Source organism: Podarcis raffonei, chromosome 8 (genome assembly GCF_027172205.1).
Source record: "Podarcis raffonei isolate rPodRaf1 chromosome 8, rPodRaf1.pri, whole genome shotgun sequence".
NCBI classification, from domain to species: Eukaryota; Metazoa; Chordata; class Lepidosauria; order Squamata; family Lacertidae; genus Podarcis; species Podarcis raffonei.
Window position 1 is genome coordinate 10724424 of NC_070609.1, and position 16856 is coordinate 10741279.

The window sequence follows — 16856 nt, forward strand, 5'->3', positions numbered from 1 at the left end:
ACAACAACCTCATGGAAAAGACTTGGCAACCTTTCCCGCACAAACACAGCAGATTGTAATTTCTTCCTTCGAAACGTTACTCATTTTATTTATTAAATCTGCATACCACCCTACATCTATAGATCTCAGGGTGGTTCGCAACGTGAAAACACCATATTAAAAAAGACAGAATACATGATAAAAATAAGAACCACAACAAACCAATGATCCCCGCCCTCTCCCGCAAGATGTTTAAAAGGGCACTGGAGGTTGATCAGCCAAAGGTCTAATTAAAGAGGAACACTTTCGTCTGGGGCGAAAAGGTGTATAATGAAGGTGCCAGGAGAGCCGCCCTGCGGAGAGCATTCCACAAACAGGGAGCCACCACAGAAAAGGCCATTTTCGCATTGCCACCCTCTCACAAAGGAGGCCCACGAAGAAGGGCCTCAGATCAGAGGATGATCTCAGGATCTGGGCAGGTTCATGTGGAGAGAGGTGGTCCTTCAGAAATTGCAGTCCTGAGCCCAACCATAACTGAAGTTAAAATGGTGAAATTGAACTAAAACCTGAGGTTCCCAATTTGGCGCGACACACCAAATAGCGGATTGACCGCCCTGCCCCCTTGGTCTACTCACCCCCTGGAAGTAAGCTTAATAATAATAACAATAATTTTATTGTTTGTACCCCACCCATCTGACTGGGCTGCCCCCAGTCCTCCAACATATATAAAAACATAATAAAGCATTACACATTGAAAGGCTTCCCTATACAGGACTGCCTTCAGATGTCTTCTAAAGGTGACATCATTTATAAAGGTGATATAGTTACTCATCCGTGACCAGGCTAAAGCAGGCACCTTGTTTGTGAGGTGGGGAAGGTGTTAGAATTCGTGCTCCATGACTGCAGTCATGGGATTGTTGTCTATCACATGATGGTATATGTTTTGACTCCACAGAGTGGGAAGTGACGGAGACAGGATGTTTGTGTGACTGTGTTCTGCAAAGTGGGACTATTGTCCTTTGTTCTTTTTCTCTTTGCTATCTGATGCTAGAGAGTTGCAGTGCTCCGTGTGTTTATATGCAAATAAAGTAGATTAGCCAAAATGCTGAGTTGCTGAGGTCTGTCACGAAAGCTGCAAAGACTCTGCGGATCCCTAAGTGTGCCAGTGTCTGTTGGCATCAGTTGCTGTGATATTCGGGCTGAAGAAAGCTTTTGAAGCTCCCGAACGAAAGACCAGGAGGGAGGGAACCTGCCAGTCGGGCATGTGTCTCTGTCAGGGTCCTACTCAAGTGTAGGACGAGCTCCTGACAAGAAGAACCATTGTAAACATGAGTCTTACCTGCCCAAGGTGGGGTTGTCCGAGTTGCCGCACCAACCGCATTCAAAGTTCTGCAGGCATTCCCGGCAGGTGTTGAACCGAGTGCAGTCCAGGCACTGGGGCACAGAGTGCACGCTGGGGGAAGGGGAGAGTAGGAAAATGAAAGAGGTTGATGAGCTGCTCTTGTATGCACTGGGTCCGAGAAAGAAGGAAAAGAGGGAAGAGGGGTCCAGAGGGCTAGTAACTTGATGCCTAGCAACTTAATTTCTCAATTGGGTGACTCTGGTTTTGCTGTAAATAAATTGTCTTAAAATTTAAGTATTCACGTTACTTCTTTCCTTCTTTCTCAGGAACTCGGACCCAGATACAAAAATATTTTTCTGGGGCAAAGTGGAAAGGGGTATTTGCAGGCTCTCTTAATGGTGTTTCAAATATACGCGAGTTCACTGAGGGGTGTGGTGCCTCGGAGCGTAACTCCTGCATAAATGGGATGCCTGTATGCATCTTGTAGAACAAATGAATGAATACAGTGGTACCTCGGGTTACAGACGCTTCAGGTTACAGACTCCGCTAACCCAGAAATAGTACCTCGGGTTAAGAACTTTGCTTCAGGATGAGAACAGAAATCGTGCTCCGGCAGCGTGGGAGGCCCCATTAGCTAAAGTGGTGCTTCAGGTTAAGAACCGTTTCAGGTTAAGAACGGACCTCCAGAACGAATTAAGTTGTTAACCCGAGCTACCACTGTAAATCACTATCTCCTTTTCCACTACCATTTCCCCTCACGCGGCGCTTACCATATTTTTCGCTCTAAAGGACGCACGTTTTCCCCGCCAAAAATTAAGGGGAAATGTGTGTGCATCCTATGGAGCGAATGCGGGCTCCTTGGCTTCAGCGATAGCAATGCGGAGCCTCCGAAGCGCAGAGGGAGCGCTCCCTCCGTGCTCCGGAGGCTTCGCGTTGCTTTCGCTGAAGCCAGGAGAGCGAGAGGGGTCGGTGCGCACTGAGCAAGACTCTCCTGGCTTCAGCAGAGAGGGAGAGCTACGCAGCGCCCCTTCAGCCAAGCGGGAGGAGAAATGGAAGGGGCTCCGTTTCTCCTGCCGCTTTGCTGAAGGGGCGCTGAGCAGAGAGGGGGAGAATTTTTTTTTCTTGTTCTCCCCCTCTAAAACAAGGTGCGTCCTATGGTCCGGTGCGTCCTATAGAGCGAAAAATACCATAACTTGGGCTGGGGCTCGCCCAAAATTCCTTGTGGAAACCGGAGATTTCCCTATTACAGTGGTACCTCGGGTTACGAACTTAATTTGTTCCGGAGGTCCGTTCTTAACCTGAAACTGTTCTTAACCTGAGGTGCGCTTTCGCTAATGGGGCCTCCCGCTGCCGCCGGAGCGCAATTTCCGTTCTCATCCTGGGGCAAAGTTCTCAACCCGAGGTACTACTTCCGGATTAGCAGAGTTTGTAACCCGAAATGTTTGTAACCCGAAGCATTTGTAATCCGAGGTACCACTGTATTAGCATTTTTATGAGCCAGGAGTGTTGCTCTTCCAAACTGCAGCCTCTTCATGCCCCGAGTCTTCCTGCTGCATGGCCAACGTACCTGTCATACCAACCACGGCAGTCTCCATAGGGGTATTTGGCCAGGTAGGCAGCGAAGAAGAAGCAGCTACGTGTGGACTGGCACCAAGCACACTGGCTGGAGTTGGAGAGGCACTCGGAGCAGGTATTGCGCCTGGAAGAAGAGAGGAGAAACCAACACTTTCAAGACCTGCTCTCAGAACTACTTTGCCCCTTCTGCACCTTCCAGGGCTGGATTAAGACCTTTAGAGGCCCTAAACATTTTAAAACACTTTGGTGCCCCCATTTATATCTAATTCAAACTATAAACAACAATAAACTGTAAATTAAAACTCAAAATGAAACAAAACCTATGGTACAATGGAAAATGAATGTTTATTTTTGTATACTTCTGCTTTATATCTGATTTTTTCCCCTCCTGCTTTTTTCTAATTGCATAGTCTTGCATAGTTTTTCTAATTGCATAGTCAGATCCTCAAAACTAATCTTACATAACATATCTGCCTCTATACTTGGCAGAGATAAGGAATCCAGCCTGTCTTGTTGCATAGTTGTTCAGTTGGGATTTTTAATATGCTCCAACTGAGAAAACGAGCAATTTGAGACCATTAATGTTAGAAATCCAACAATGGAAAATTTCTGTGGTGTCCCCTTGATGCCCTAAGCATTACTTTGCCTAATGGTTAATCCAGCCCTGGCACCCCACCTCCTGATTTTTTCCCCCTGGTGCCGCCGCTGCTTGAACCAGGGCTTCCCAGGTCCAGGCTGTGCTAGGAATCCAGCATCTTTGATTCCTGCATTGCAAGGGGTCAGACTAGATGACCGTCAGGGTCCCTTCCACTTCTACAATTCCATGATCTCAGGCTTCTTGAAGATAAGACAGTGCTGCTGCTTCCCCACTGGCGAAGAGCGGGCATTAGATGCTGGATCAGAGCGAGCTTTCTGACCTGAGCAACCAGAGGACCTCCCAAATAAATTCCAAGCTTCCCTTTTCTAGTTTTCCCTGCTGCCTTCTTCCCTGCAAGGCCACACGTCTCCCATCTGCTGGCTGGCACCTCAGCCCCAGCCACGGACTGCCCCTCGCTCTCCTGACCTGGCTCTTGTCCACTTCTGTTTGTGGCCTTCGTGCTCGGGAGGGCAGAGTCTGACCGAGGTTCCTTTCCACCGCGGCCTTGTCCCAAACCTTCCCGCCGCCCCCCTGGCTCACTTACTGGTGGATAAGTAATATCCAAGGCAACACTATGACCAAGAACAACAATGCAATGTCAATATAAACTCTTTATATAATCTATACAGAACACTGAACAGTACGAAATATATGAAATATGCACTCTCTGCAAAACCAAATAAACAGAAATCTTATAAATCTCTGAAAGTCACAAAATATGCACTCTTGATGGATTCTCTTGAAAACATACAACCAAATAAACATAAACATATGCAGAGAGTGCATATTTCATATATTTCATACTGTTCAATGTTCTGAATACAGTGGTTCCTTGGGTTACATACGCTTCAGGTTACATACGCTTCAGGTTACAGACTCTGCTAACCCAGAAATAGTGCTTCAGGTTAAGAACTTTGCTTCAGGATGAGAACAGAAATCGTGCTCCGGCAGCGCGACGGCAGCAGGAGGCCCCATTAGCCAAAGTGGTGCTTCAGGTTAAGAACAATTTCAGGTTAAGAACAGACCTCCGGAACGAATTAAGTACTTAACTTAAATTGTACCACTGTAGATTATATAAAGAGTTTATATTGACATTGCATTGTTGTACTTGGTCATTGTGTTGCCTTGGATATTACTGATAACTGTTTGCAACACAGGGGTTTGTTTGGTCACTCACTGGTTGCAGAGTTTGGGGCAGTCCTTCGGAGAGCGGATCGCAGTGGGGAGGCGGCCCCGGCGGCTGCAGAGGAAGTCCCCCTTCTTGCTGCTGTTCACTTGCCACTCGCAGAACGGGTCCTGGAGCAGGGGAACGAAAGAGGAAGCGTGGGGCTTGCATCCAAACGAATGCCAAGTCTCTCGTTCCGTAAATGCAAGGATTTACACTTGTGCAAGAGAACTCTCCCCCATTCTGCTCCCCATCCCACCCCCGCTAAATCTGTTCTGGGATCAGACACTCAAATCAGTGGAAGAGATCAAGCCAACACTCGCTCCGTCAGCCCTGCCAAAGGCCAGCTCCATCGGGTACCTCTTACCCCAGAACTGGGCATTATGAGAACCACTATTTAAGAACTGGTCTCCATTTTGGGGGTTTTCCCCATTTTCCCTTGTTTGTCATGTTCTTTTAGATTTGCAGGCATGTGGGCAAGGACTGCCTTGTTCTAACTAGTTGTATGTAAACCACTCTGGGAGACTTTTGGACTGAAGAGTGAGGTCCAAATGCTCTTTATTATCACCATCATAATCAGGTTGTGGGAAGGTGCAGCAAACACATAGATGTGTTCTGTTGTTACCATTTATTTATTTCCAGGGTGGATTTGATTTAAATCAAATTGATTTAAATCATGATTTAAATCAGTGGTCAGTAAGACTTTATTTAAATCACTGGTCAGTAAGATTTAAATATTTTTTTTACAGAAGGACTCATTCTTGCTAGTAAAGGTAAAGGTACCCCTGCCCATACGGGTCAGTCGTGTCCGACTCTAGGGTTGCGCGCTCATCTCGCTCAAGAGGCTGGGAGCCGGCGCTGTCCGAAGACACTTCCGGGTCATGTGGCCAGCGTGACTAAGCGGCATCTGACGAGCCAGCACCAGCGCCGCACACGGAAACGCCGTTTACCTTCCCGCTAGAAAGCGGTCCCTATTTATCTACTTGCACTTGGGGGTGCTTTAGAACTGCTAGGTGGGCAGGAGCTGGGACCGAACGACGGGAGCTCACCCCGCCGCGGGGATTCGAACCGCCGACCTTTCGATCGGCAGGTCCTAGGCTCTGTGGTTTAACCCACAGTGCCACCCGCGTCCCCCATTCTTGCTGGTATAATCTTTAATATTTACAACCAGATGAAGGTTTATTTTTGGAATAATAAATTTTCAGAGTAGTTTTTACAGTTATATCGAAAATTGCTGATTTGGTTATACTATTAGAAATACATAGATAGGTAATTATGAAATTATTGTGAGGTTTAATACCGTAACTGTTTATATTTGGACAACTTTTCTGCTGTACTTTATTGGAAGGAGAAAAATAATCATTTCCGTAATAACAATTTAAACAATTTATTAAGTAAAGCAATAACATTATAGCATATATATCCATGTTCGTTAACTGATGTGGTTAAACAATTAAAAAAAAAATCTAGTCTGAGTTTTAGCACACATGAAAAAACTTAAAACAAATCCTTATTTCCTGATGAATAGCTTTTGGACTATAATGTAACTTAAATAGAAAACTATCTTTAGAAAGATTTTTCCTCCAAATAAATATTATATAACTATTAAATATTGTAAATATAAAAGATTATACCAGAAAGAATGAGTCTGACTAGTGACTTAAATCGATTTGATTTAAATCAAATCCACCCTGTTTGAATTATGAGCAACAGAAGGAATTAAGAGACTGATGTTATGATATAAGAGAGAGAAGATAGGGAGCAGTAAGGGGGAGAATAAAAAAAACTCAAAAAACACCATGGAAAACGGAGTGGGAAGTCAACAAACAAAAAAAAGTTTTTTGTATTGGGGTGTATATGTGAAATTTAATAAAATATAAATGTGGGGGAAAGAAAGAAAGGGTTCTGATGTAACTGCGCTGCAACGCAGTGTCGACAATCCATCTCCATCGCTCCTATGCCTTTAAGATTTTATCCCTTAGCAGAGAAATGGGTTTCATTGACAACAACTTACCCTAGACAGATCAGACCCATCGTTCTCCGTACACAGATATTGTTGAAAATACAATGGTCCTGCCTGCTGCACTGAACTGCGCCTGCCTCCCCTTCTCCAAAAAAGGCTCTGCCCCAAGGAACACACAAACCCGCAAGCCATATCCCTCACACCTTGCTGCAGGCGTGGCAGTCTCGGTAGTCCTCACACAGGATGCAGTTGCCGGGGGCCAGGATGAGGCGCACGCTGCCAGCGCCACAGCCGCCGGCATCGTCCTTATGCGCCAGCCGACGGTGGCAGGTGGCACTGACCGGGCACCAGCCACAACCCTGGTCGGCCAGGCAAGCCAGGCAGGAGCGGTAGGTGGCACACAGCTCTGAGCGATAAGGCTCCAGGAAGAAGTAAGAGATCTCCTGGCAGGTAAAGACAGGTATAAGAAGAGAAACAAAGATAAGCATCACCTGGTATAAACATCACTGCATCTCTCTGTGTCGGAGGGGATGCAGCGAGCGAGGTTCACTTCCTTTATCTCTATTTGATTTCTTAAAATTTATATACCACTTGATTGTTTAAGAAACCAACCAACCTCAAAGCAGCTTACAAGAAGAAAACATGGAAATAACCAGTAAAAAACAACAATTGCAAAGCTTCAAAAAAATAATTAACATCTTGATGTTAGCATTAAGATAAATTCAACCGTGTAAATAAGTTTTGATGGATGTAATAACGGAATACTGAATGGTTTAGTTTATACAATATATGCAGGGATTTATGTTACGCAAAATGAACCATGGAAAGAGAAGAAGGGAAGTCAGTGATATTTTAAGGTGGTTTAAATGAATATTTTAAAACGTAAAACAGAAAATTTAATAAAAATTATAGAAAAGATAATAATTAATATCTTTTTCGGACAATTTAAAGAAATATTATTATATGATGAATACGTGAGCAGGATTTGAACTACGAGAAACAGAAGAACTTGAAGATTATAGCAGTGTTGTTATGATAAAAGAGACAGGAGACAGGGCGCAGCAGAGGGAGGGTAATAAAAACACAGTGGAAAAGGGGGTGGGAAGTTGACAAAAAAATAACAAAGAAAAAATGTTTTACTATGTACTATGCATGTGTTCAATTTTTGGAAAACTTAATAAAAATACGATAAAAAATACCTAATATCAGCGATATACTAAAAAAACATGTCAACATTCTACATAGACAAAAATGTTTCAGCAGGTGCAGGAAAGAGTTCAGCTGGTTTCAATCGGCAGGGAGTTCCAAAGTGCCACACTAAAAAAAAAGCCCATGGGAAGCCCAAAAGCACAAGAGCCCTATCCCCTCCTCCTGTTCCTCCCAACAACTGGTATTCGGAAGCACGACTGCCCCAGCCTGCAGATATCCTTCGCTCCCTCGCATCCTGTTCCTCTCGGATCCTAAATATTCCTCAAAAGCTGCTGAACCTCCTCCCTTGTCAATGGCAGCAGTCTGCGGTCGCAGCAACGTGAACCAGAAATCAGTGGGTTCTGCGCTCGAAGTCCCTGAAGACGAGCGAGGCTGTGGACCTCTCCCCACGGAAGAAGAAGAGTTTGGATTTGATACCCCGCTTTATCACTCCCCTTCAGGAGTCCCAAAGCGGCTAACATTCTCCTTTCCCTTCCTCCCCCACAACAAACACTCTGTGAGGTGAGTGGGGCTGAGAGCCTTCAGAGAAGTGTGACTGGCCCAAGGTCACCCAGCAGCTGCAGGTGGAGGAGCAGGGAATCGAACCCAGTTCCCCAGATTACGAGACTACCGCTCTTAACCACTACACCACACTGGCTCTCTCACGGAGAGGGTGAGATACTCACGCTGCCCCCAGGCACTCCTGTGCGATCCCACGTGAGCGTCAGCTCGCTCGTCTGCCCGTTGCCAGAGTTGTTGAGGTGGCCTTCGACCAGGACGGTGTACTTATTGCCCCTCTCGGTGCTGGGGAAGAGGCGCTCGGCCCCGGGGCGCTGCAGTAGCCGCTTCTCTTTCTCCTGCTGCACTGCCCAGCGGCCCACCTCCTCCTGGAAGGGAAGGCGGGAGGGCTAGGAAGAGCAAGTTCTGCAGCCTAGAGTGGCCTTCTAAGCCAGTCAGAAGTTGGGGCAGTTTTACAAAGATCCACTTACTTACTTACTTGCTCGCCTGCCTTTAAGTGTAAGAGTCTCCTGCAGGTGAGCTGGTCTCCCCCACCAGCCCCCCCTTTACTCTCCTTTTAAAAAGGGGGGTTTCTGGTGACTGGGCCGCTGCCTATGTTTGATTATGGTCACCAAATGCTATGAATCGGAACAGCCCACGGATAGAAGCTGTTCTGTACCCTGTTGGTGCTTCTATATCTTCTGCCCGAGGGCAGGAGATCAAGAAAGTGCTGGCCAGGGTGTGAATCATCCCTGAGAATTTTCCTCACTCTCCTGAGGCAACGTTCTTCCGCGATCATCCAGTGGATTCACGGGACAGCCCATAATATCTTGTGCTGTATTCACCACCCTCTGTAGGCACTTCCTATCAGTTGATGTCAAACGTACCACACCGTGATGCAGTATGAAAGGACACTTTCTATTGTGCACCAGTAGAAGGAGATCATCAAATGTCGATTGACATCCTTCTTTCGCAATACTCTGAGGAGATGGAGTCTCTTTTGGGCTTTCTTAACCACCTGGGTTGTATTGATTTTCCAAGTAAGGTCTTCACTGAGATAAACTCCTAGGAATTTAAAGGAAGAGACTCTCTCCACACAGCCCTCCCCGATGTACAGCGGGGCTAGTTCTCCTCTCTTCCTCCGAAAGTCCAACACCATCTCCTTTGTCTTGCTGATATTAAGATATATATATTCCGTACCCTGCGGCACCTTATCTCCCTGTCGTATGCTTCAAACCCGAGTTCTGCCCCCGGACTGTTGTACCCTTACCAGCTCAGACGCGCCAGGGGCCCGGGCCAGCTTGGCAATCACAAAGAGGCGCTGGATGCGTGCCCAGATTGAGATGTCTTCGGCAGGTCCGGAGCTGCTGACCAGCGGGTGAATGAAGCCCTTGTAGACCAGGGAGACGTCCATCTCTGTGCTGGGGTTGAGGGTGATCGTGGTGCTGCGGACGATGGAGACCTAGGCAGAGGGACAGATGTCACAGGCTGATCTCCTGCAGAGTCCAGGGCGGGGTAAGACCACCTTGATAGGGCTGGTCTCCCTGCCGCTTCTCTCCATTGCCCAGAGCTGGGTGGCATCGCCCACTTGGCACCACTCAGGCCATCAGTTCAATAGCCACTGCGTACTCAGAGAAAGTTGGGAGAAATGGCAAATTAGGGCATTATTAAATTACTGTTTCGGGGAAAGAAATAAGAGGGTTTGCTCTTCAGATAGGGCAAGAGAAAAGGCAAAACAGTACCCCAGAGTCCCATCCAGAACAAGCAGTCAAGAAGGATTACTGTAATTGATGTTATCGAAAGCTGCTGAGAGGTCCGGCGGAACCAACACTGTCCCTGCCCAGCTCCCAGTTTTATGTTATCTGCCAGAGACCTAATGGCATTAAGAGGCTTAGCATGATGGTTAAGAGTGTTGGACTAGGATCCGGGAGACCAGGGTTCAAATCCTCTCTCAGCCGTGATGTTCATTGGGTAACCTTGGGCCTGCTGTCGCCTCTCAGCCTCACCTACCTCGCAGGGTTGTGTGGAGGATAAAATGGGGAGGGGGTGAACCGTATATGCCACCTTGATCTCCTTGAAGGAAAGAGGGGGTATGAACGCAGTCATAAATGAAAAATAAAATATCTGTGGCATCCAACTTCCTGAAGAATTGTGGGGAAAGATGTGTAAATCAATCAATCAATCAGTAAATCAACCAACAAATTGGACATTATTTTATTTCGTATTTTTTCTTCCCAAGTGTATCATAATTATTATTATTTTATTTTTTTAAAAAACCTATTTTGAATAGGTTACTTTTCTGAATGTTTTAATTACAGATAACCTATTATGGAGTCGAGTTAAATTAAATTGCACATTGCACTGTATTCAGATCACGACCCTCCCGTGTGATGGATGCGTATGTCTTTTTATGAACACAGCAGAGTGAAATATTATGAGTCATTGCAGGGAGGGAGGGGGTTGTTGTGTATGAACTTAACAGCGTTTAGCTTACTTTTTAGTTGCTATCTTGTTAATATCGTTTTACAGATTATAAATGCCTTATCGATTTGTTAATTGCATGGTACGACTTATGCTGTAATTGTGATGTTTAGCTTATATTTTAATTACCTGTTTGTTAATTGTGTTTTATAGACTGCAGTTGGTTTACAGACAATTTGTTAATTATATGATTTATGCTGTACTTGTGATGTGTCCCAGGCCACAGAGAAGTTAGGCTGGCCTCAACTAGAGGCTGTGGCTCCGACCTGGTGGAACACTCTGTCACAAGAGACTAGGGCCCTGCGGGACTTGACATCTTTCCGCAGGGCCTGCAAGACAGAGCTGTTCCGCCAGGCCTTTGGCCACGGCACAGCCTGACTCCCTCCCTCGGCAATCTTCGCGGAGCTCTGGCCCAATGGTGGCCAGTGGCTTGAATTTAATTAATTTTATAATGAATGATTTTAGAGTGTTGTTTGTGTTGTACTTTTGTATTGTTTTATTGTTGTTAGCCGCCCTGAGCCCGGCTTCGGCTGGGGAGGGCGGGATATAAATAAAATTTATTATTATTATTATTATTATTGCTTTGGGATTCATTTGACTGGAAAGCAGCAAAGAAATGCAATGGATCAATCAATCAGCTGATTGTGTTTATGAATCTGGAGTCCCACGCTTGCCAAGCTGCTCCCTTACCTTATCAGGCTGAGAATCATTGCGTGGCTGCTGGTAGGTGATGAGGTGAAGGCCGGGGAGGAAGTTTTCATGCTGACATTGCGCCAAGGAAGTGACAAAGAAGGGCTGAGGACCCCACCAGCCATAGGTCCCAGAGATTTTCCCCACTTGGCACCTGCCCTGCTCTGTGGAGGAAAAGGAAACAGGAGTGTCAGAGAGTGGATTTCTTCAGCACACGGTTTCTGTTGAAATATGAAAGGCGCCGGCTCCTTACGACACACCTGTTTGGACAAGCATTCTCCTGATCTGAATCTCCTGTTTTTATTTTTGATTTTCACTGCTATGCTGCTTTAATGGGCTTGTTTATTATGCATTTCAATTACAGATGTTTCAGCGTTTTGAATAAATTGCTTCAGGGTGTATTTAAATTATTATTATTATTAAGAGCATCTGCAACCCATTCTTCAGCCAAAAAGAGTCTCAAAGTGCCTCACATGCACTCAGTTAAGAGAAGACGGTTCCTGCCTGCAAGCTTACGGTCCTTTAAAGAAAGGCACACAAGGGGAAAAGAAAGGGAGGGAAGAGGAAAAAATAAAACTCAAGCGCCCCAGCTCTTAAACAGAGGTTCTTCTAATGCCCAGCTGCAACAGTTCAGAGGTCGGGGTGCCTGCCTAATGGAGCTCCCGTCAGCAAAGTAGATTAAGTGAGTCCCGGTTTCCCATTCTCCCTCACTGAGGCAGTGAACTGCCTTGGTTTTCCTTCTTGAAATCAAAGGCGATATACAACTTCTATTATTTATCATTATTTTTAATCTCTTTAAAAACAACAATGAGGAATACAGTGTTCATTCCTGTCAACTTGCTCCCAGGCTTGTGGCGAGCCTGTAGCCCCCAAGAGCAGTATTTGTAATGTCACTTTAAGAAGTGGGCCTCGTAAACGCGGGTTTCTGGCAACAGGAGGAATGGCCCGGCTTGGCTCACTTACCTGAGAGAGGCATGCAGGTCTCATTCTGCACACACCAGCCAAAGGGTCCCGGGGCACGAGGCAGAGAAGCGTTGGTGCCGCCGAAAGCCAGGCAGGACTGGCAGTCAACTAAGAGGCGGGCCAAGCCCAGGCAGCCAGTATTGGGGCACTGAGGAGAAGGAGGGGGAAGACACTAATGAGCCCTAAAATCCTGCACTCGCAGTAGCCAGCATGGTGCGCTACAGATATTGTCAAATTACAACTCCCACCATCTCACAGTGGACAACCAGTGAGATTTCCACTTCTGTCCATGTGCAGCTACTCGTCTCTGGATCGTCATGCACCCCACACCCCCAGAGTTAAAGGTAAAAAAAGGTAAAGGACCCCTGGACGGTTAAGTCCAGTCAAAGGTGACTATGGGGTGCTCATCTCGCTTTCAGGCCGAGGAAGCACCAGAAGCGGTTTAGTCATGCTGGCCACATGACCCGGAAAGCTGTCTGTGGACAAATACCAGCTCCCTCGGCCGTTTGCCTTCCCGCCACAGTGATACCTATTTATCTACTTGCACTGGTGTGCTTTCGAACTGCTAGGTTGGCAGGAGCTGGGACAGAGCAACGGGAGTTCACTCCGTCACAGGGATTTGAACCGCCAACCTTCCAATCGGCAAGCCCAAGAGACGCTGCTGTGTTCTAAACCGCCGAACCCCCAGAGTTACTCACAGTGCTGTGGGGCTGGGTACTCTGGCAGCCTCTCATACACCAGGCACATTCTGGGTCCTTGGCACATGTGGCTTTTTCAGTGTAAATGGAGCAGTAGTCCAAGTGGTACTGAGGCCGTGGGGGGAGAAGCAAAGGTGTGAGTTAGTGACCCCTCAAGTCAGTCCTGCATCCAGAAAGGCACTCAGCTGCCTTACAAAGTGCCCCACACAAAGGGAGGGTGTGTAGCTCCTGCCCCCCACACCCTGCCCTCCAGCAGAATGCAAAGACTGTCTCTGCAACAACACACATTCTTTATTTTTTAATGTATCCATTTTAAGGTGTTACAGACAGCTTGATATAGAATAAAGTGACAATGATAAGCACGTTTCCAAACTTGGCATGGGGGTTTCCAACATGGGGGCTAGCAGACTCTGTTGACGTTTGGGGCACCAGGCACCATTTTGAATCAAGATGGCGGACTAACACTTTTGGCATGACTTCTCCTGATTTTTGGGAAGCAGGTCCAAAATCACAAACTGCGCTGTCCATTTTAAAAGCAGTTTTTTGTTTTTTTGTTTGTTTCCACAAATCACCAGGCACCCCCGCTGGTTATAAATAAAGCAATAAATAAATAAATAAATAATCTTAAGTGGTGAATAAGAGTACTGAGGGAGGGGAACATAACACATAAATCATAAAACAAAATTTCAAAGCCTAATTAAAATTCCTCCATTGCATAGACTATCAGTTGCAAACTAAAACAACAGTTCATCTGGAGAAAGCTTGGAGAAAAATAAGGGTTTTCAACAGGTGTATAAAGCACAGAACAGAGGGAAGAAAGGAATTGCGTACATGAACACCTCAGGAGAGACCATTACTTCCTGGAGCAAGTTAACCAACCTAATTCTCTACATAACAAGTCTCATGCTGCCCCATTTATTTGTAAAATTTCCCAGTTTTATGATTTTACAGTTGAAAGGACACACCTGAGAGACCCTAGTTGGGGTGTACGTGGTTGGCCTGGTTAAGACCAGAAGGCCCTCTGCTTGAGCACAGGTGACAGGCCAGCTCTTAGGATGCAGAGGTTTTGATGGGCCGACAGTCAGCCAAGCCCATCGGAAGCAGGCAAAGGGAAGGGGTTAAGGGAGGCAGAGTCACTTACCATCTGAGAAGGCACCTGGAAGACAAAAGTGGGCACCTTGTACGCCAGGAGGTCTCCCCGCGGCACCCCACTGTAGCCGCCAGCCACAACCAGCACGTTCCCGTTCATGACCGCAGCCACATGGGAGTAGCGGCCTCGCGCCTGGGCCTGAGTCTTGGCCTCGTGTTCTGAGGGAAGGAGAAAGAGACCAGGTCAAGGGCAGCCTATTGAGGTGTCACAACAAAGCGCGGGAATTGGGGCCCGGGAGAAATAGGGCGCCATATAAAACTATACATTTTGGAAAAGGGTTTGTCTGTCTATCTGTTCTCTGTGGGCTTAGCACCTCTCGAGATATCATTGACAAACTTGGTGTGAGTGTTCTGAGGTGGGGGCAGCAGTCTTTGTCACCAACTGGTCACTGGGTTACCAGCAGATGGACCAAAATGTGACTTTGGCATGACCTTGCCCGGTTTTTGGTGTAAGTTCGTCCATCTCTTGAGATATCATCACCAAACTCTGCATGAGAGTTCCTGAGGTGGGGTGGAGGGGGTCTTCATCAATATTTGGGAGCCACTTTGAATCAAGATGGCAGACCAAAATTTAACTTTGACTTGATTTTACAGTGCTATCTCGGGTTAAGTACTTAATTCGTTCCGGAGGTCCGTTCTTAACCTGAAACTGTTCTTAACCTGAAGCACCACTTTAGCTAATGGGGCCTCCTGCTGCCGCCGAGCAATTTCTGTTCTCATCCTGAAGCAAAGTTCTTAACCCGAGGTACGATTTCTGGGTTAGCGGAGTCTGTAACCTGAAGCGTATGTAACCCTAGGTACCACTGTACTGTGATTTTTGGTGTGACAGATCAAAACTCACCGATTACACTATCCATTTAAAAAAAACACCAAACCTTTTTTTGTTTGTTTGTTCCTTTGCAAGAGGAATGAGCAATCTGTGATCTGGTTCAGATGATGTTGGACTACAACTCCCATCAGTCCCAACCATTGGCAGGGCTGGATGAGGCTGATGGGAGCTGGAGTACCAGGAGAGATATAAGAGGGATACGGGCTCCTGCTTTACGAGCTCTGTGGCAAAAGGATGCACAGCAAGCTCGTGTGCCCCCTTTCCTTTCAACGCTGCAATGAGAGAAGCTGGACCTGTGGAACTTCTCTCCTCCCCAGAGTACTTGATACAGAAGTGCTCTTTCTATAGGGAAGTTGACCACTGGAGATTCTGTGAGTTTATGGCACCATCAGGACCCTGCAGCAAACTAAGAGGGCGAGTGCAATTTCCTAGAATCAGAGCCTTCCCTCACCGTGGGAGAGTGGAGGTGCCAGATCATGACTGGACACCCACTGATGGCAGCCCAGGTGGTAGAAGAAGATTTCGTCCTCGTAACATTTCTCCTCATGGTAGTGGATGTGGACGTTTCCCCCTGGAGAGGAAGGGGAAGCAAAGCAAAAATATATATTATAATAAAAACTAGGTTGTGGGACACTGAACACCAGGAACTAACAGCAGCAGCAGCAGAGAAAACATGTTCCCCTCTTAACCTTCAACTTTCTTGGGCATATGAAATTAACCACAATTATCTTGAATTTTTGCTTAATCCTCAGGAAAGAAGGGCATTTTCGCTGTCCAGGTTTAATTCAAATCCTTCAAATCTCCTATGGGGAAGGTTCTCGGGAATGGTGGAAGGAGAAAAAATTTGCCCATGTGAAGACCATCAGGTGGAAACTCTTACACATATGGTTCTTAAATGTAAACTATATGTTGATCTCCGCCAGCAGTTCCTAGGATCAACTCTGCATCCCCAAACTGAAACCAGAGCTAGAGGTCATACATTTTCTATTATTGGGGAATAATCAGGAGCTCACCAAGTTAGTGGCTAAATATATTTTTCTGGTTTTTTGTCGTCGAAACGCATTGCAGATGTCTGATCTTCCTGGAGACCTAGAGATGTAATGTTAGACTGCTTTGACTCTTTCATTTGACAAATGAAAGAGGCGGGAATTCTGTATTGATTTGCTATGGATGTTTGTATGTGATACTAATATAAGGTTTGATGATGATGATGAAAAATATATATATATATACAATGGTGCAGTAAAATGTCCAGCTATTTCCAGTGCCTAAGAACACAAGGAAAGCCTGCTGGATCAGGCCAATGGCCCATCTGGTCCTGTTCTCCAACCAGATGTCTGTGGGAAACGGGGAAACAGGATTTGTGCCCAAGAGCCCTCTCCCTTCCTGCGGTTTCCAGGAACTGGCATTCAAAATCATTGCTGCCTGATTGCGGAGGCAGTACATAGCCATTATGGCTAGTAGCCACTGATAGCAACTGATAGGGGATATGGGGATGGGTGGCTGGGTGGGGGCAATACAGTCGTACCTTAGAAGTCGAATGGAATCCGTTCCGACTTCCAAAATGTTCGGAAACCAAAGCGCTGCTTCTGATTGGCTGCAGGAAGCTCATGCAGACAATCAGAAGCCATGGAATCCCCGTCAGTCATTCGGCTTCCAAAAACAGTTCACAAACCGCAACACTCACTTCCTGGTTTGT

General features: G+C 46.4%; 1 protein-coding gene across 3 annotated transcripts in view; it reads right to left on the reverse strand.

Moving 5' to 3' along the window:
* MEGF8 (multiple EGF like domains 8) overlaps window positions 1–16856 on the reverse strand; it is a 64788-nt gene that overhangs the window by 35597 nt on the left and 12335 nt on the right. For all 3 annotated transcript variants that reach the window (XM_053397852.1, XM_053397851.1, XM_053397853.1), the window contains 11 exons: window positions 15609–15728; window positions 14321–14487; window positions 13180–13287; window positions 12482–12629; window positions 11519–11682; window positions 9618–9809; window positions 8536–8736; window positions 6865–7104; window positions 4711–4829; window positions 2889–3020; window positions 1319–1432 (listed from right to left, as the gene is read on the reverse strand). In XM_053397852.1, the coding sequence (XP_053253827.1) occupies window positions 1319–1432; window positions 2889–3020; window positions 4711–4829; window positions 6865–7104; window positions 8536–8736; window positions 9618–9809; window positions 11519–11682; window positions 12482–12629; window positions 13180–13287; window positions 14321–14487; window positions 15609–15728 (1705 nt within the window). The remainder of the gene's footprint in view (window positions 1–1318; window positions 1433–2888; window positions 3021–4710; window positions 4830–6864; window positions 7105–8535; window positions 8737–9617; window positions 9810–11518; window positions 11683–12481; window positions 12630–13179; window positions 13288–14320; window positions 14488–15608; window positions 15729–16856) is intronic.